The following is a 20,344-nucleotide window of genomic DNA, read 5'->3' on the forward strand; positions in this document are numbered from 1 at the left end:
TCTTATTTAGTATCAGTGTTTAAATTTGGCTAGTATAAAAATAGTACTAAGGAAATATTAGTTTAAACCCACACAAGGCCAGGCATAATAGTGCAAGCTTCTCATTGCTAGCATCCCAGAGACTGAGGAAGGGTCTGGAGATGGAGGGCAACCCAGGATGCACAAGGAGATCCTGTCTCAAAACAATCAAATTCTCACAAGGTAATATTATCTTTTATTATCATTAAATTAACAGTAGCCTGTTAGTGACTTTAGCAGTCACTTTTACTGATGCATTTCTGCATGAAAGTCTGAAAATATGGACTCTAGTTCTCAATTACATTTCACTATAATAAAATGAAGGTAGCAAAAATAATAATAATAAAAAAATAAAGGCAGCAGCCAAATCCAGGCACCAACTACTACTCAGTCTTTTTACGGTGTGCTCTTTGTAGATATCCAAATGTTCACTGAGTATCACATCAACTTAGTAAACAGGACACCGTCTTAAGAATAAAGAGGCTTGTGACATACAAAACAGGCTCCAATCCACGTCGGTCCACCCTCTGAGACATGGGCAGGGTCATGACCTGTTTAGAACATGTCGTCTGTTGCTACATTCAAGATTCACGGAGCGACATGAAAATGCTAAACATCTCGAGGATAAAGTTCATGACATCATCGCCTGGAGCCTCCTGAGGCTTGTGCAGCCGTACAGGGGAGGACTTGAGAGATTCTCCTCCCAAGACCCATCTTACACTGGTCACAGCTCAGGCACTTCCACGCCTCTTCACTAGCAAAGGCACAGTGCTCTTCTCTAACACTCAAACGCCTGGCGGGTGCCACGAACCCTTTCGTGAACTGATGTGGTGTGGCACACTTTACTAGTGAAATTTCAGTCATAATAAACCGTATCTGGGTCGTAATGCTAAGTGCAATCACATCATGCGAAATTGCAGGGACCCCGAAGACAGGGACTATGCCATGCACGCCAGTATTCAATCAAGCTTGCCCAGCCTCGCATACAACAGGCACTGAGATAAGTGCCTGCGATCACCTCAACTACCATTGATTTTTATCTTATAATAAAACAGGCCTTGCTCATGCACTTTGGGGGTTTGTTTCTAATGCAAAATGACTGACTGTTCTACTTGGTCTTTAACTGTATATCCTCAAGAGGGCACTCTTGAGCTGGATGCAGTGGGGTGCTTGTAGGTTCAGCTACTAGCAAGGCTGAAGCAGGGAGATTGCTTGCACTCAGTAGTTTGAGGCCAGCAGGTACAATAAGGCATAGTCACAGAAAAACAAAACCAAAAGCCCTAGGACATTGCCTGAGATCTAAAAGACACACTTCAGCACGGGGACGAGTCTACATGCGACTTACCTAAGGTCCATGCAAAATAGTACTTAGGTCTGGCAGCCAAAAGAGAGATGTACAGATAGGTGGCTTTGGCTGGCCATGATGCGGTGGCTTGGAAATGCTCGTCAATGTTGTACTCCACAGGCAGCATGTTGGAGATGGTCAAGTGAAATAATAAAGAGAGTCCGCAGACTAGGAGCTTCTCCGTAACTGCTGCCTGGAAGGGGTAGGCAAGGGTCATAAACCTGGTAGACTCTGTTCGCACTTCTTACACACTGCCATACTCAGATCCTGAATATAGCAGCAATAAACCCTACTGCTTGTGATCAAAACTCAGGAGTCACTTCGCCCTGGATGTTTCAGATCCTCACAGTCCCACACAGGCATATTGTCAACCTCATTAACACCAATCACCAATTCAGGGTCTCTCAATCAAATCCAGAACTCCCTGATAAGACTCATCTTGCTAGACAGCCAACTCTGGGGATCCCCTGTGTCTGCCTTCCAGGGACAGAATTACAGGCAGGTTGTGACACCCTACTGTGACATGGGTCCTGGGGATCCAAACTATGGTTCTCACATATGCATTAGCCACTGAGCCATCTCCTCAGCCCCGTGGACATGATGTTGACTAGCATCATTAGGAAGAGAATGCAACCAGGAAACGAGCCTCCGGTGTTTCCAGTGGTGGATCAGGAAGACAGAAGGCCATGAGGTGAGACCCACCAGGTAAGACAGCATTACTGTCACTAAGGAATTTGTTTCCTTTCTTTTAAAAAAAGTTTATATTTATTTATGTGTACAAATGTTTACCTGTACGTTTGCATGGGCACTGTATGTGTATGTGCCTGGGGCTCACAGAGGTCAGAACAGAGATTCAGACCCCGTGAAATTGGAGTTACGCATTATTGTGAGCCAGCATGTGGGTGCTGGGCATCAAAGCCAGATCTTCCACAAGAGCAACAAGCGCTCTAAACCACTGAGCCATCTCTTCAGCCGCTTACACGGTTTTCCAAGTAACTCACATTTGTTCTTTAATTGTGACTTTGCCTCTACTAGACTTCACAACTCAGTAGAGTAGAAAGAGTTATTTTTCCTGAAAGATTTTATTCATATATATATATGAATATATGTATACACGCACACACACACACACACACACACACACACACACACACACACACACACACACATATCTTGGTTTTTTTGAGACAGGATTAGGGTTAGGGTTAGGGAGCCTGTCCTGGAACTCACTCTGTAGACCAGGCTGGCCTCAAACTCAGAGAGATCCTCCTGGCTCTGCCTCCCGAGTGCTGGGATTAAACCCATGCGCCACCACTGCCCGGTGAAAGATACTTATAAATAAATAGATGGAAGCTGGCAGGTGGTACAGACATGTAATTGGGGAAGGTGGGACAAGAAAATCACAAGTTCAAGGCCAGGCTTTAGAGTAAAATCATTGTAGCTTCCCGACAACAAGAGGGCTGGAGGGGTACTCTGTGATTACTACTTCTGTTGCTCCAGAGGACTGGAGTACAGTACCCAGAACCCACCTCAGATAGCTCACAACTGCCTGTAACCTCAGCTCTAGGGCATCCTACACCTTCTTCTGACCCCTGTGGGTACCCACCTAGCACAGTACACACTCAGGTACATAAATGTTTTTTTAAAAAATGAAAACAAGAAATGGTAATGGAGGACAGGGATGCAATTCAGTGGTAGAATTATTTGCCTTAATACATTAGCAAAACAGGCCCTGGCAAGGCTCTGGGTTCAGTCTCTAACAACACACCACATGCACACACACAGAGAGACACACATGAACACACCCACATGCACTCTCATGTGGTGATATATTGTGTACCCTAATAAACTGCCTGAAGATGAGATTAAACACAGAGGCCAGACAGTGGTGGCACACACCTTTAATCCTAGCACTCAAGAGGCAGAGATCCATCTGGATCTCTGTGAGTTCAAAGCCAGCCTGAACTACATAAGACTGACTCAGTCTAGGAGAAAAACAGAGCCAGGCAGTGGTGGCACACACATTTAACCCCAATATTTGGGAGTCACATGCCTTTAATCCCAGCAATTGAGATCTCATGCCTTTGCTTAGGAAGCACACATGCCTTTAGTCCCAGGAAGTGATGGCTGGGTGGAGAAAGGTATACAAGGTGTGAGGAGACAGGAACTATAAGTTTTTCCAGGCTGAGGTGTTGGTGAGGTAAGAGGTGGTGGCTGTGGCTTGTTCCTTTGTCTCTCTGATCTTTCAGCATTTACCCCAATACCTGGTACCAAGGTTTTTTTTTTATTAAGAGATGTTTAGATTTCGAACAACACTCTTGCACACACACGCACACACAAGGAAAAAGGAAAAAAGAAAAAGTCAGTGGGGGAAATTACAACAAGTGAAGGCATTAGACTGTTTCAGAGACCCAGACAGACAAGCACAGCGCTCCAGGTGAATCTCGGGCCCTTACGTTTGGAGACGGATCTGCTCTTTCATGCTGCTGCTCTTCTTTTCCATTTTCACTGGCCTGTGATATGTGAGATGGCCTGCCTTCAATGAAAGTAATGTAGTCTTTGTAAGAGCAGAGAGGGCCTGCCAGGATACCCATGAAGTTGCAGGTATAACTTACATACTCCAGGAGACTTGGCATGCGCCTGTAACGAGAAGATACACTTGTGAGGTGTGACAGATGCTTCCAGGGAGAAGCCACAGGAACAGCAGTCCTGTGCTCACTACCGCTGCCGTTTCCAAAACAAGACACCTTATTTTCATGAGGAGCTACATAAGAACCCGGGAGCAGTATGGAGTGATTCTCAACAGCATTTCTGAATAGGTGCACTACGTTTTAAACTTTCAACTCGACCCACCCTGCACTCACCTGGGAAGAGAGTCTCCATGAAGAGTTTGTAGATCAGGCTGGCCTATGAGAGGGATCCCCTTGATTGTTAGTTTATGTAGACCCAGTCCACCAATGGGGAACACTGTTCCCTAAGAAAGGAGTCCTGATGGTGTAACTCAGCAGGAAGCCGGCTGAGAGCATCACTGCATTTATTTCCCTCTGCACTTTACTGTGGGATGACATGACTAGCTGCTTTGAGCCCCCTGCCCATGTAAATTCTCTGCGATGGTGGCCCATGTCCTGGTTGGTTCTTCTTTTGTTAATGTGAATAATCTGAGAAGAGGGAACCACAGTTGAGAACACTCTTCCATAAAACTGATCTGTTGGCCATCCAGTGGGACATTTTCTTAATTAGTGATTGATATGGGAGCCAGGCCATTGGGCGCAGTGCTACCCCTGGTCTGCTCCTCCTGGGTGTATAAGCAGGCCGAGCAAGCTATGAGGAGCAAGCCAGTAAGCAGCACTCCTTCATGGCTTCTGCCTCGAGTTCCTGTCCTCGCATCCCTCAGTGATGGAGCATGACCTGGGAGCTGGAAGCTAAAACAAGCCCTTTCCTCACTAAATTGCTTTGGTCATGATATTTTATCACAGTAATAGAAATCCTAAAACAGACTACAGTCTGGAATTGTGGGCCAAATAAACCCACTCTCTCCTCTAAGTTGCTTTTTGTTAAGATATCTTACAGAAGTAAAATGGAACAGTAGGGGACTTTCATAAAGATCCTTAGAAGCAAATACAGAGGTTTTTCACTTAGGTTTCTTATAGTGAAAGAACCCAAGATGACCGTGATGGGGCATAAGGAATCATCTCTCACTTCTCACTTGCCTGCTCATTCAATAACTGTATGCTGTGTGCCCATCATGTGGACAGCAGGCTCCAGGGTCTACAGACAGAGCAGTCAGCAAATAGAATCTCACATGCATGGAGCTTATCCTCCAGTAAAACACAGACTAAAACAGACTTCATATATACATAAGGTATATATGCACAGATATTAAATATGTGCAGAAATATAATCTTATGATAATATATGTAATCTTCAGAGCTGCTAAGTGCCACCAAGAGAAAGGGGCCTCTTTACGTTAAGAAGTCAGGGAAGCCTCCTTGGTAAAGCACATCTGGGCAGAAGCTCAACAGATTCGAGAGCTGTACAGACCCAGGCGATGAGGGAGGGGCTGGGGAGCGGGAGTGATGGGGACGCAGGTGGCGCACCCTCAGTGACAGCGGCGTTGACAACATGACACGGAAGACACAGACAGAGGAAAGACTGCTAACTGAGGTACGATCACGCGGGGCCTGCCTTCCAAGCCACATCAGAGTCTGTGAGCTCATTCTGAGTAAAAGATGGAAAACCACACACCGCACTGGCCCGGTGTGTGGGCGGTGGAAGCACAAAGGCCAGGCGAGGGACGAGAGCAGGGGACACCCGGGAGGAGCCGGAGCAGCATGTCCTGCGGCTCTGGCAGTGCATCTGTGGGGTCAGTTCATGGATCGGTTGTGGGAACAGAGAGGAACAGGAAACCAGGACGTCTCCAAACAGTTCTAATTCCTTCATCTCAAGGCCTGATCAAACGGCTCGGTGTGGACTGTTTAGAGGGCATTGTAGTTCATCTACTGGAGACGGAAGAGCACTACACCTGGGCACAGCAAGCAGCCTCGTGACAGGCTGGAGACCTCTTTCCCTCTGCACACAATGAGCAGTCTCCTTGGGAGAATATTCTGTGGACAAAGAAGGCAAGCAAGCACCCTCATATACCAGGAACTACTGTTATTCAGACAGGATCAACAGATCACACAGTATTCCCTGTTCTAATTGGAAACTCCATCTGTTTTTCCTAGTATTCCTCTTTCTCGTTCTTTCTTTCTTTTTTGGGGTGGTGGTGGTGATGGTGTTTGTGGTTTGTTTGTTTTTTTCAATATGGCTTTAGGAAATATTTATTTATTTATCATGTGTGTGTGTGTGTGTGTGCGTGCGTGCGCGTGCGCTGCCTGCCTGCCTGAGATGAATTAATGTAGACCACAGCATGCGGGAGCCAGAGGAGCCAGCACAGAGCATCGGATCCTGCGGAAGGGCAGTACAGGCAGTGTGAGCCACCATGTGGAACTGAACCCGGGTCCTCTGCAGGAGCAGTGTGGGCTCTTCAGAGCTGAGCCATCTCTCCAGCCCATTTTTGTTGTTGGAGACAGTCTTGGGGAACTCTGTGGTTCTAGTTGGCCTTTTACTTGAGGCTCCTGGAGGCCTGGAACTAACTTTTCCCCTCTCTGTTTCATTTCCAGTTTTTCTTACTGAGACAGGGTCGCAAGTTGCACAGGCTGATCGCAAACTCCGCTGCACAGCAGAGGGTGACCTTGACCTCGTGGTCCCTCCGCCTCCAGCTCCTGGGACCACAGGCAGGCACCATGGTGCCCATGAGAGAACATTCTTCTCAGTCATGAAATTTACTGAAGAGAGTTTTGGTTCAACTATCAAACAAACCGTGTGAGGGGCTGGAGTAAATCACTATGATACTTAAGTCCACTATTTCACTCACCACATGAGAGACCCGCTGATTTGTTCTACCCACTGACATCGACTGTGTGTCGACTTAGGTCGGTCGGGCACGCTCGGCCTCTGCTGGCTGAGGGTCAGTATTTCCATGCTGCAGAGCACTGCCCTGCCCATGGAAGATGTTTGCCCTTTATCTATAAGCTGTCAGCCCTTCCAGGTTCTGACACTCAGAAATGTCTCCAGACAGACACTCTCAAATGTCTCCCGGGGCAAGAATCACCGACTATTTAGGAGACGAGAACATAATGACAAGCAGACAAGACTCTCAACTTTAGGACCTTATTATTCTTGGGTTGGGAGAGGACTGAGAAAAACAATACACACATTACAAAGAAAGCAGAGCAGGGCAGAGGGCTGGAGTTTAGATGGGTGGTGAGAGCTGAAGAGGAGTGGCTGGGTGGGCGGCACACACACCTATCAAACTAGCCCTTGGGTGCGGTTGGCAAGTTTGAGGTCAACATGACCTACAAAAAGAAACCATGTTCGCCCACATCAGAACAAGATAAAGAATAGGTAAACTGAGGCAACAGTATGGAGCTCCGGGCTCTTACAGAGCTGTGGTTGGAAGTTATACAGGAAAGCACCAGGAGGTTTTTTTTGTTGTTGTTGTTTTTAAATCAGGGGAGGGGTTAAAAAACAAAAACAATACTATAACAATTAAAAGCCTACTCAAAGGATCTCTGGAGATAGCGGGTAAAAGTACTTGCTGCGTAAAGCAAGGTCAAGTCTGGAGCACTCACACTGGAAGCTGGGCCTGGCCCCAGACGCCAATGACACCTGTGTGCAGTGAGAAACAGAAACCAGACACTGAACAGGCAGCTCAGGGCAGGGACTCAAAAGCAAACGTTCCAGAAACGCCCTTAGGTCTCTGGCCAGGAACGCTGGCAGGAAAGCGCTGGCTCCTCATCTCCTCAGAAGCCAATAACCCTGCCTGGAGCTGTACACCAGGGTGGGGACCAGAATGCCGGGCCAGACAATAAATGGCCCCTCGGGTCAGCACTGGAGCTAGAGCTCTCAACTTCTCTAGTGAAATGGGTTATCAGCTCCCCGATGTGAGCCCATCTCCCAAATGATTTTAGGGTTACCTCCTTCGAGGGGTAATGACACAGTACGAGTAAAGGTCCATAAAGGGAAAACTGGTTCCTTCTGGTCAAGACTGTGAAATCTCTGGCCTGGGCAGAGACCTAATATTGGAAGCTACCAAAAAACATCCAGGAGTTACCCAGTCGGGTAGTTAGTCACCCCAACAAGGCACCATGCTAGGAAGACAGGCTCACCTTACACCACCCTAAAGAGACAGGCAGAATGATTACCCCTTTAATTAGGTGCCATACTTCCCCTTCCCAGAATCCCCATCCCTCGCCACTGTGAGAGTCTATTGCGTCTATCCAGCTTTGTGATAAAAGTTCAACTTTTCCTTTCCCCTTCTCTTTCAGAGGTTGGCCAGAACCTGAGTACGGTGACTCTTTCTGGAGTTCCCCTCCCCACCATGCCCAGTTAACTCAAAGGGCATTGCTCCCCACACCCCAGCTGCCAAGACTGACAGCTGCCTGCCCTGCCGGTTCTCTTTAAACTCTAACGAAATAACACTTGGAATAAACTCGGGCTTTGCTTGCCTTTCAAACTCTTCTTTAAGAAGTGAGAAGATGAACTCATTCCTGTACCCCAGACAGTATTATGTGTGGGGGCAGGAAGGATGGAAGAGGACCCTAGCTGCTTCCTGGCCAGCCGGAACATCCAAGACAGCAAGCTTCAGGTACAATGAGAGACCCTGTCTCAAAAACAAGGTGGAGCTGGGTGGTGGTGCACGCCTTTACTCCCAGCACTCGGGAGGCAGAGGCAGGCAGACCCCTGAGTTCGAGGCCAGCCTGGGCTACAGAGCAAGTTCCCAGACACACGGGGGCTACACAGAGAAACCCTGTCTTGAAAATCAAACACACACACACACACACACACACACACACACACACACACACACACACACACACACACAGAGGACTGCTGGACCCAACCTAGAAGTCTGCTACAGAGAGAAGGAAAAGAATCAAGTGCACTCTGGCAAGCAGCCTCCTAGACCTCTAGAGGGCCAGGATGGCACAGAGGTGTATGGAGAAGCAGCCAGATTGGAGATGACTGAAAGTTCACTGGACTTGCTAGTGGAATGGACCTGCAGTAAGAAAATGAAATCTGCTTATGTTCCTCATCAGCCCCCAATATGAAATGATGCTACCAGCCAGCCAGTGGCAGTGTTGGAGAAACACATGACGGGGTGGACAGAAATCAGGGGCTGTGTTCTGAAAAGACCTATTGCTATCCAAGTGAGGACACTGAGGCTGGAGGGGAGGGAGAGGGCTGAGCAGGAATGCGCAGTTCCACGCAGAAGCACCTGGGGAAAGCTGGGAAGTCCAGGTCTGAGTTCTGGGGTACAGCCATGGTCGGCCAGATGGGAGAGTGCCACAGGGTTGAGCAGGCGGGCAGAGAGGAAGAAAAGCAAGGGAATGTGGCATCCAAGGATCCAGTGAGGAACTGTCGGCTGGACCAGTGATGCCACTATGGCTGATCGCCATGCCAACAAGGCTGAGGGCAGCCAAGGAAGAAAGGAAACAGATCTGATCACAGAGGGCAGAGGAGAAAAGAGGAAGTAGAGATCAGAGGTGGAGCCACCATGGAGAAGAAGGATGATGGGAGGGTTGTGGATAGAAGGAAATGTGTGACAATATAATCCTCTTCCTGAAAAGCTGGCGATGACCCCGCCTAGAGGAAGAAACAAAATGAACCTGATTAAGGTCAGAGGTGAGAAGCCAGCAGCCTTACAAGGAATTATGGGCAGTTAAAACGCAGAACTAGAAAAGGAAGTATTTTGTTACAGATTCAGGGACTCCGGTGGGTTTTATGACTCTAGAATGACACAGAGTGAGGAACCCAGGGCACAGCTGTCCCCTGCAGTGAGTCCCAGCAGGTGACTGCAGGCAGCTTTTTCTCTCATCTTATGAGGTTGCCCTGGTGACATCCTGGTCTAGAGTTTACCTGGGCTGTTCTGGGGGTCAGGATGCTGCTGTAGATATCGCTCTGCATAAATAAAATGGCAAAAAGTATAGGCAGGACAAACAAACAAAAAAATTCTAAAAACAAAAAGGCTGAGTCAAGAGACATGTAAAGATACCACAAGCCACAAGCCATGTGACAACTTATAGATTAACAAAAATGGGTTGATTTAAGATATAAAAACAGTTAACAAAAAGCCTGCCACGGCCATACAGTTTATAAAAAATGTAAAAGTCTATGTGTTTATTTTATAAATGGGCTGCAGGACTGCCGGGGCTTGGCGGGAGCTGGAAAGAAGCTCTCCAGCTACAGGATGCACTCAAGCCTGTCAGGTTACACACAGTAACCCATGTCCTGTGTGGGTGGAAAAGGGAAAGACGTCTTAATAAAGAACTTAACCATTACTGAAGAAAAAAGAAAAGAAATTCAACTTTCCATAATGAGTACAGGTGAGAGAGTGTTGGAACTCCGGGGAAAGGAGAATCTAAAATCTTTTCAGAGAGAGAACTAAGGAAATGTAATTGCTTTGCTGTCAATAGGAAGGACCATGAATTTTTTTTTTTTAAAGGATTTAATGTATGAGTGTTTTACCCATATGCACGTGTGTGTAGACGTGTGTGCCTGGTGCCTGAATAAGCCAGAAGAGGGTGTCAAAGCCCCTGGAACCATGTGGGTGCTGGGAACCAACCTGGTCTTCTGCAAGAGCAGCAACCGATGAGCCACTGCTCTAGCTCCAAGGACCACGACTTTAAAAATAGAGTAAAACATTCAAAATGAATCCAGCCAACAAGAGTGAGTGTCTTTCTACTTGGTCTCCTTCTACCATTCAGCAGGAGGAGAGCTGAAGTTAACTGAGACCAGCCATTTGCTAGGCACATGCCTGAGAGGAACTGGGGAATCAGAGCCCATGTCTATATATGAAGGTGTCTTGGGTAGTTCAAGGCCAAGGAAAAGTCAAGAACCAATCCGATTATTTGTCAGGTAAGTATATTCAATAGCTGTGCACTGCTGTATAAAGACTGGCCATTCAGGAGATGGGGAACCCCAGAGAAGATATGCAGATGTTTTAAAGGGGGTAAAAGGGTGAACTCTGGTACACATCTGTCCACCACCATAAACGTCATCCCCTTCTTCTAGGTCAGTGGTTCTCAACCTTCCTGATGCTGTGGCCCTTAGATACAGTTCCTCATGTTGTGCTGACCCCCAACCATAAAATTATTTTCATTGCTACTTCACAGCTGTAATTTTGCTACTGGTATGAATTGTAATGCAAATATCTGGTATGCAGGATGTATTTTCATGATTACAAATCGACCCAAAGGGGTTGCAACCCACAGGTTCAGGACCGCTGTTCTAGCAGCCATGCATTCGTTAATTCTGTATTTAGAAACAGGCTACTTCAAAGGTAAAAGGAGTATAATTTCTCTTTAATTGTGTTAGATTGAAAAAGACTTGGCCAGAAAACCAAGCCACTCCTTAGACCACTCTTCAGAAGCAGAGCAAAGGAAGACAATGACCGAATGAACCACTCAAATAATAACATCTGTGTTGTACCGTATGCTGGGTTAAGATGTTGGCCCAGTCACGGCTGTCAAGTGGCCGTCCTGTGAGTGGCGGCTACTATTACCAGCAGAGCTACTACAACTGCAGACAAGCCATCTGTCCTTGAGAGCCTCCCAGAGAGGACACTTGGTGGGCCTCACGTGGCTCACAGGAGGTACACACGGTACAGAGGCCCAGGCAACAGACTTAGGGGGGGACCCTGGAGAGACTGCAGCCTAGCCCAGCACAACGTGGTTGCCGGCAGCAGTGCAGAGGGAAGAAAGCCGCCCTCTGTGAGCCGGTGAAACACACAAACCACGGCAGATACAAAGACACATACCTCACAGCTAATCCCCTCTGCGAGGGAGTCAGTTCTTCATCCTTCCGAAACATCCCTGAGAACCAGAAAGAGACACGCTTGTGAGTTATGTTTTCTCTTTAGAATGGCGCTTGCCTCAGGTGAAATTCATGCTAGACTCCATGTTTCAGCCCAATGACTGCCTCTTTCTTTCTCATATTGACACAGATTAAATAACACCTGAATCATCACGTGCTCCAACCCATCCTGGCCTGTATACACTTAATGCATACAGGGAAATGAAAGTAACTAGTTACCAGTCTGAAGGAAATTATTATCCAACTAGAAAAATCTCTCAAATAATACATTTTAACTTACAGATCTGTTATCCTTAACAGAAAGTGCTATGACTTTTCAAAAAGAGGCATTAACACTTCTTAAGGATTTCAATGACTAAGCCTCAGTGCCATGGACTAGTAGCTCACCCCAGAGCAGTGATGGTGCTCTGGTTCTCACACAACGCCGTGAATAAAAACAGGAGTATATGCATCGTCTTTACTCACTAATAGGAGGCTATTGCTACAGCTAAGCATCAACATACAGATCCTCATGCTTTAAAAAATAAATAAATGAGCCGGGCGGTGGTGGTGCACGCCTTTAATCCCAGCACTCGGAGGCAGAGCTAGGTGGATCTCTGTGAGTTCGAGGCCAGGCTGGGCTACCAAATGAGTTCCAGGAAAAGGCGCAAAGCTACACAGAGAAATCCTATCTCAAAAAACCAAAAAAATAAATAAATAAATAAAATAAATAAAAATAAATAAATGAATGAATGAATGAATGAATAAACACTAGATCTAACTTAAAGACCAATAACTAAATAACTAATAACTAAACAACAAGAAAAGAAAAACTAGATGGAATTTAAAGACCAAAGGGAGACTGAATTAAGAAGCAAACAATACACTAGGAAAGTGTTTGTAGCAAAGAAAACAAAACATAACACTGCCCAAAGACATGAAACTGAAGCCATTAAAAGACAGTGAGACAAACAGAGACCAAAACCAGGGGAAACCAGGGACAAAGAAACACAGACGAGCAATTAACATCCAACTGTTAACTTCATGATTAATTACGAAGACATGATTAGTTAGCTGTCCGGGAGGCCAAAGCAGAATGATGTCAAGTTCAAGGTCAGCCTGGACTGCATCAACAAAGAACACAAGTACCGAGACTGTTAAAAGAACAAGCCGACACTTCTACACAGAAGTTTTAAAGGCGCTCACTTACACAGCACGATCTCAGTGATAACAAACACACATTTGAATGGATGATACGATACATGTACGTAAAACAAAGATGAGAGAATTACAACCACCTTAAGACACTCTGAGAAACTTAGCAGAGGAGACAGACCCCTGCTGTGAGGCCCTCAGTCTAGTGAGGAGAGGGGCTATGAAGGACCACATTATGGTTCTGTAAACCCACAGAGCAAAGACTCGAGGAACATTTCTCTCCTCTCCTCCTAGACCCCCGAGTCTGAGGGAGTGATCAAGAACATCATCTGAAATTATGACCAGGACCATCACAACCTCATGCATAATGACAAAAAAACAACACATATATTCAATAGTTAGGGAAGGGAGTGTAACTGCCTATCTAGCTTGGCAACAATGGGGAAGGAAAACCAGGCTGGAGAGGTAACGGGGCAGTTACCAGCACCGGCTGCCCTTGGCTCACGGAGGCTCACAACTGTCTGTAACTCCAGTCCCTGGGGTTCTGGTGCCCTCTTCTGGTCACCACGGTCACAGTACGCACGTGATACGCATGTGATACAGACACAAGCAGGCCAAACACTCATACACATACAAATATAAGTCAATAAACCTATTTTTAAGAAGAAGAAAAAGAAAACCAGGCCTACGAAAAAGACAGAGGTCAAGTGACTGAGAAGGGGCTCTGACTCTCAGGGGAGCTTGGCCAGAGGCGATGCCTCACCTTCTCCTCAGAGTTATTTATAGTTTCAAGTTTCCTTCAAGGGCCCTGTATCTACTTTTGGGGATTATACAGAGAAAACAAAGCCAAACCCACAAACCCACTTAAAAGGAGAACACCGAAGGAAGCGTGGAGGATTCCTGCAGCTTTCAACTGCTCTGTTCCCCACAGTAGACGGACCGATCCTTTCCAAAGGAAAGGAGATGAGGACCAGTGCGCTTCTCTCTCTCTCTCTCTCCTCTCTCTCTCTCTCTCTCTCTCTCTCTCTCTCTCTCTCTCTCTCTCTCTCTCTCTCTCCCCCTCTCTCCCCTCTCTCTCCCTCTCTCTCGTTTTTCAAGACAAGGTTTCTCTGTATAGCTTTGTGCCTTTCCTGGAACTCACTCTGTAGCCCAGGCTGGCCTTGAACTCACAAAAATCCACCTGCCTCTGCCTCCTGAGTTCTGGGATTAAAGGCGTGCAGCTCATCAGTGCTCTCTCGAAAACCTTCTCCCTCCCTCCCTCCCTCCCTCCCTCCCTCCCTTTTACCAGTCGAAAAGCAGGTTGGCAGTCATCTGTGATGCCAAGCTTTGCTACATACTAACTTTCTATTGTGTTTGTTTTTTAATTATTCTTTTTGAGACAGGGTTTCTCTGAGGAGCCCTGGCTGTCCTGAAACTCGCTCTGTAGACCAGGCTGTCCTTGAATGTACAGAATCCACCTCTGCCTCCTGAGTGCTTGGTTTAAAGGTGTGCACCACCACTGCCCGGCTTTTTTGTTGTGTTTTCTTCAGTATTTCTTTGTGTGAGAAATGCTCCATTACGCATGACAGGCCCAAGTTCAATGTCAGCATCCTCTTCTGCTGCTCTCCATGGTTTTTTTTTTTTTTTTTTTTTTTTGAGCCAGGCGCTTTAAGGGAACCTACATATTATTCTGGCTGGACTGACCACCCAGCCAGGCCCCCAGGATCCTTCTGTCTCCAGCCCCACCAACACTGGAGTCACAGGTGAGGTGCATGCTGCCATGCCGAGCTTTTGGTGGACTCCGGGGATTTGAACTCAGGCCCCCATGCTCTGACCCAGTGAGCCACCTCCCCAGCCCCTTGCGCAGCATTTTTAAGTGTTTGGTGTCGTGTGGGGCGTCTGTTCCAGTTGTACCCCGCTATGCTGACCTAGATGGTGATCACGGTTTTAAACTGCAATCCAACTAAGGAAAATAAGCTATCACTTAAAAGAAATCATCTTTATGGAATAATTTTGTCTATGTACACAAGCCCAGCCTCCCTCCTCAGTTCAAAAATTTGGGTACTCAGAAATAGACTATCTTTAAAAAAATTAAATTAAGGAATCATGTTTTAAGCTAGAAGACTAGCACTAAGACAAAATTAATACAGTTCAGCCTAAGGAAGAAGTCAGACTCTCGTATTCCCTTATCAAGTACAAGCACCCAGCTAGGCAGCAGCAACCAACCATCTTATCCAACAAAACAACCCCTCCCCCGCCCACCAGGGAACATATCAGACACCATGACCCACACACTGCCAGGCTGTGCCATTCTGGCCTCGGTAGGCTTTTGCGCATGACATCAGCAGGGGAGGAGGCTGCATTCGGTAAGGAGAGCGTAATGTCTCCACACCATGACTAGAAGATATCCGAGATAAAACATCTGCTTCCCGAAGCTGCTGGTGTGAATACTGCCACTGTAGCTAAAAACCAGCCATGGGAGAGGTCGAGACCCACTGCCCGGAGTTCACACGATCTGCTACCACTGCTGCCCTCAGTGGGGCCTGCCTGCAAGCATGGCTGCTGCCCGGAGCTTGGCCGGGACATAATTCCTACACTGAGACAAGTGTTCCTTAGGCTGGGACTGTTTGTGCCAACACGGTTTATTCTCAACATCCGCTTTCGCATGAGGAATTTCCAACTGTGACACCTGCTAGGCACTGGTGTCTACTGGCTCGGGCGCTGGCAAGCACCCTGGGACCCAAGTCTAATGGACTTCCTGGCAGAAGACTCATCACAGATGTTCCCATACTTGCAGCTGGGGATCCAGTGCTGCCTGTGATGCCTCTGGGGGGGGGGCACTCTGAGACACTTGCTCCTGTCTTCTTCTGGACCTCACCCCAAGCGTTTCTGTCACTCACTGTTTAGAATCTTCATGGGAACAAATCTTAGGCAGGGACACACTGCATGCTGACACTAAGCGAGGCTTGAGCTTAGAGCTCTCAATACAGACAACGCTGTCCTCCCTTGTGAGAGCCGCTGGGGAAGCAGGAGGGTGGGAAGAGCAGGCTGCAGCCCTCAAGCAGAAGGTGGAGGGTAGCTGCTCTGCAGGGGGATGTCTGGTAGGATGGAATGCTTCAATTCACAGGAGTCCCACGCAAAGCTAAAGAATCTGAACTCTTCAAACATGGCAAGGCTAGTCAAAACCTGCTTGCTAGATCCATTTCAAAGACCAGATTACAAACAAAATAGGGCCCTGCAGAACTTTCGGTTCTGAGTTGAAGAAATATTGCCAGCGGGGGTGGGGGTGGTGGGGTTGGGGGGGGGTGGTTTCTAGACCTATAGACAGAAGGACATGCCTGCCTGACCCATGATGTTCCTGGATTCTCATTCCGGAGTCCCAGGCGGGAGCTGTCAGTGTGACATGTGGTCTCAGCACCTACAGACAACTGGGTGCTCTGATCCACAGCATCCACAACATGTGCTTCATGACTGCGGAGCTAGGGTCCGAGAATGTCTGCCCACATCACTGTTCGGAATCCAAGAGCTCCAAGACGTGGCCATGAACTGCAGTGCACCACCCGATGAGGGTCTGACCATGAACATGGAAATGAGAACACCAAAGCAGAAGCAGGAGATGGGGAGTGTGGGTCTCCTCAGGCCACCCCAGGCCTCACCCTAACATGTCACCGCCTCTAGAAGCACGTGGCCAGCAGGAGGGGCTCTGCTCCTAAGGGGGCAGAAAAGAGAGCCGTGGCTGAACACATGGGGAATTAAACTCGGACCCGTGACCGTGAGGAGGAAATCTGTTCCTTCTGGCCGTGCCCCCAGAAAATGAAGCAGGTAGCTGTACTTGTCAGTAGCAGAAGGGAAGAGAAGGAAAACTCTTCCTTGCCCTCTACCCCAGAACCATCAAGGCTGTGTCCTGCCCACATGCGGGGACTGGGTACAGGATTAGGGGGACTCACATGCAGGGACAGACAGAGTTGTCCCTCCTACCCCTGAGCAACCCAAGCCAACACCCCAAGGAGTCTTGATAGCTGGCATTTCCTATATCCACTTACTAAACATATAAAATAGGTACATATGTATACTAAAAGTCTATGAAAACATGTGTGTATATGTATGGGTGTAAACACAAAGGGATAGGGTTGGAAAAACATACAAATTTCAATATAAATGTAAAACAAATAAAATTAGGGATAAAACTTGTCTTAGACCAAAGGTCCTTTGTATGGGTCATATGACTATTTTTGCTTTTTATCACTGAACTGAATTAAAAATCAAGAGAAAACATGGGGCTGGGGGTGATGTACATCTTAATAACCTTAAACAAAGCTAGCTGTCTCTCCCTTCCTTCCTTCCTTCCTTCCTTCCTTCCTTCCTTCCTTCCTTCCTTCCTTCCTTCCTTCCTTCCTTCCTTCCTTCCCTTTCAGAGTTAGGGCTATATTTCAAACCAAAGATTACTCGAATAGGTTCTTTTCTGGGATGAGGAATTAACTTCCAGATTCTTACCGTCATGAATCTCGAAAGCCAGACTAGTGATCTTCTGCGTAATGATCATCATTGGGCTGTGACGAGACAAAAGTAGATATTTTAAACGGAGGATGTCACAACAACATGCACAATGCAGGACACAGGCTCGACCCTGCTCACACGACAACAAATCCCTCGAGTTTCTACCCTATCCAAAACTCTCGGGGGATTTCTAAGAGCTAGCAACTCAGGGGCTTCCTGTCATCAGAAAGTGCAGGAGAGAAGAAATCCAGGCTTTCTTTCTCCGTGACTTGAAAAACCAGGTAAAAAGAGGGCCCTGCGCCTAAAAACAACCTTCTGTGAGCCAGCTCCCTAAGACCAGGGCCTGTGGTCAGAAGTGCAAGGACACCAGACATGGCCAGGGTGTGACTAAGCGCCTCCCACAGCAGCATCTCCTAGGCCTGTTGCCCAAGGGTGAACATCAAAGAGAACAGAGGATGCCTGAGGAAGGGGGGCTGAGCAAAATTAAAGGAGCTAGGGTGAGAAGTGTAAGAGGGCGGAGCCAAGAAGAAGAAAAGGGCAGACTGCCATCTCCATGCTGAAAGCAGGGCACGCTGATGCCAGCCGCCCAGAACCCAGAAGCCTGGCGTCTGCTAAGACAAGAGAAACTGTTTTGCACATATTACAAGAACTAGCAGCGTTTCTCCTACTCTTGTAAGAATTCTAACTGATCGGCTAACTTGTAGCAGAAAATCAAATCAGTCAAACAAGAAAACTGTACTGCATCACACCCACCCCTGCGTTACACCCCACCCTGCTTGTGTTATACCCCACCCCTGCGTTACATCCCACCCTCACAGCATCGGCTTTCAGATGGTCATTTAACTTTCTAAAACTTCAATAAAATCGCAAGTTACACTTGCCAACAGAGTGTGTGCTCTGCATGCTGGGGGAGCTAGGAATCTCACAGCATCTTCCTCTCAAAGCCTCCCCAAAAGGGACCACACGCAATCACCCTCGCTGGGCGCCCAGGGCCAGCCCTGGTCATGAGCGGCAGAGGCTCAGGCTCCATGCAGCGAGGTTCACACTGCTCACAGCGTAGGCGCTGCCTTACAACGTGTACACACGGGGCACAAGGGTTTGCTTTCTACATCTCACTCTGGATTCAGGGTCCCAACTGTGCCCTTGAGAGTTCAAGCTCTGAGGGGCAAGGTCAGATGAGGGCCGCTCTCCAACTCCCTGTGCTTGAGAGGGAAGGATTTCTCTTGGCTCCCTTAAAAACCAATGCTTAGGGTTACCTAGGAAATCACTGCTCAGCCAGCTGATTTAATCCCCCAGGTTGCCCTGCACACGGGCCGCCTGTCACTTCTGCCTTCAAATCCTTGAGGATTATACAAATGGCCTGAGATTTCCATCTCCTTGTGCGGAGACTCATTGTTCTCTTCCTGCCTGAAGCTCTTTGTGACCCTCATGGGACCACATCCTGATCTGGGAGGCTGAACGGTGCTCAGGTGCACACCTGACTCCAAGGGTTACACAAAGAAGGGAAGAAGGTGGGGGGCAGATCCCAGGACCAAATGCTGCCCACCCCTCCCCCATTCGAGCTGTTCTTTCTGGCGTCACTCTGCAAAGACAGCTTTGCTGCCCCTCCCAAGTCTCAGCCACTTTGCCCAAAAGGCCTACCGGACAACACATATTAAACATCTCCCCTCTGGTCATTCACAGACAGGATGGTTGAGCATCCCCCACACACCACTTCCTGCTGCTTTTCTCTCAAACAATGATAAAACCATCCCTGAGGGTCCCTCTGAGACTGTTTCTAAATTATTTTATTAACAAGACAAAGACTCCAAAAGAGGGAACCCCAACTTCCCCCCACCACTGGTGACCATTGACCCCATGTGTGGTAGTCCACTGCCTCCGACTCACCCTGCTCCCAGGAGCACAGTGAACCTAAGACCACAACAGAAGGAACAGTACAGACTGCAGAGAGTCTGTTGTGAATGAAGACTAAAAAGAGGACTGCAAGAAATTTCAGAAGAGATGAATGGATCAAAGAGGGTTAAGGAATCTAGAGAGGGGCAGAGGTCAACAAACTCAACACCGAGCATAAGGGCAGCTGGGAGACAAGAGGCGTGATGGGAGCGGGTAGGGAGATGACAAGAAATGCGTCAAAACCCTCGTAGGGCAGAGCCTGCTGTACAGAGCAAGAGCCATTAGAGAAACCAAGGCAAGCCCTCCGAGAGTAGATACAGTGTTTCCCTCAACAGCACACATTTTTAAAGTATCCGTTTCAGAGCAGCTGGTGTGACTCACAAGGTGTTTCCACTGCGCCTTTGTTGACATTTTTAACTGTTGATTTTGTAGCAAAGGGCGCTCCCCAATACCTAATCCCTCCCCTTGTCCAAGAAGCTGACTTAGCCTGCCAGGCGGGGGGCAAAGACCCTCCTGTCTATCCTACAGCAGACAGGGGAGCAGCCTGAGGACGCCAACGGAGGGGTCGGGCGGGGCCTGGATGGGACCTCTCCCATCTTCTATGTGACAATCACTGTGTTGGTGTGAGACTGAAAAAAGCAAACAGACTGGCACTACTCAAGTAAATACATAATTGATGAGACAGTTTTGACTACACAGAGACTCCTCTAAACTAAGAGACTATTTTTCTTTTTTTTTTTTTTAAAGATTTATTTATTTATTTATTATGTATACAGTGTTTTGTGTGCATATACACCCACATACCAGAAGAGGGCGCTAGATCTCATTACAGATGGTTGTGAGCCACCATGTGGTTGCTGGGAATTGAACTCAGGACCTCTGGAAGAACAAGCAGTGCTCTTAACCTCTGAGCCATCTCTCCAGCCCAGAGAGAGAGACTATTTTTCTTAAAGATTTATTTATTTTTAGCTTATATGTATGAGCATGTATGTATGTATATCACATGTATCTCCATGTACGTATGTATACCACATGCATGCAGTGTCCAGAAGGGGGCGTATG

General features: G+C 47.5%; 1 protein-coding gene across 3 annotated transcripts in view; it reads right to left on the bottom strand.

Annotated features, from left to right (window-relative positions):
- The window catches only part of Mboat2 (membrane bound O-acyltransferase domain containing 2), a 135,158-nt gene that overhangs the window by 12,337 nt on the left and 102,477 nt on the right, over positions 1-20,344 (bottom strand). For all 3 annotated transcript variants that reach the window (XM_028893741.2, XM_028893740.2, XM_028893743.2), the window contains 4 exons: positions 17,387-17,442; positions 11,724-11,778; positions 3,820-4,003; positions 1,364-1,556 (listed from right to left, as the gene is read on the bottom strand). In XM_028893741.2, coding sequence (XP_028749574.1) covers positions 1,364-1,556; positions 3,820-4,003; positions 11,724-11,778; positions 17,387-17,442 — 488 coding nt within the window. The remainder of the gene's footprint in view (positions 1-1,363; positions 1,557-3,819; positions 4,004-11,723; positions 11,779-17,386; positions 17,443-20,344) is intronic.

This window comes from Peromyscus leucopus, chromosome 22 (assembly GCF_004664715.2).
Source record: "Peromyscus leucopus breed LL Stock chromosome 22, UCI_PerLeu_2.1, whole genome shotgun sequence".
Taxonomy (NCBI): domain Eukaryota; kingdom Metazoa; phylum Chordata; class Mammalia; order Rodentia; family Cricetidae; genus Peromyscus; species Peromyscus leucopus.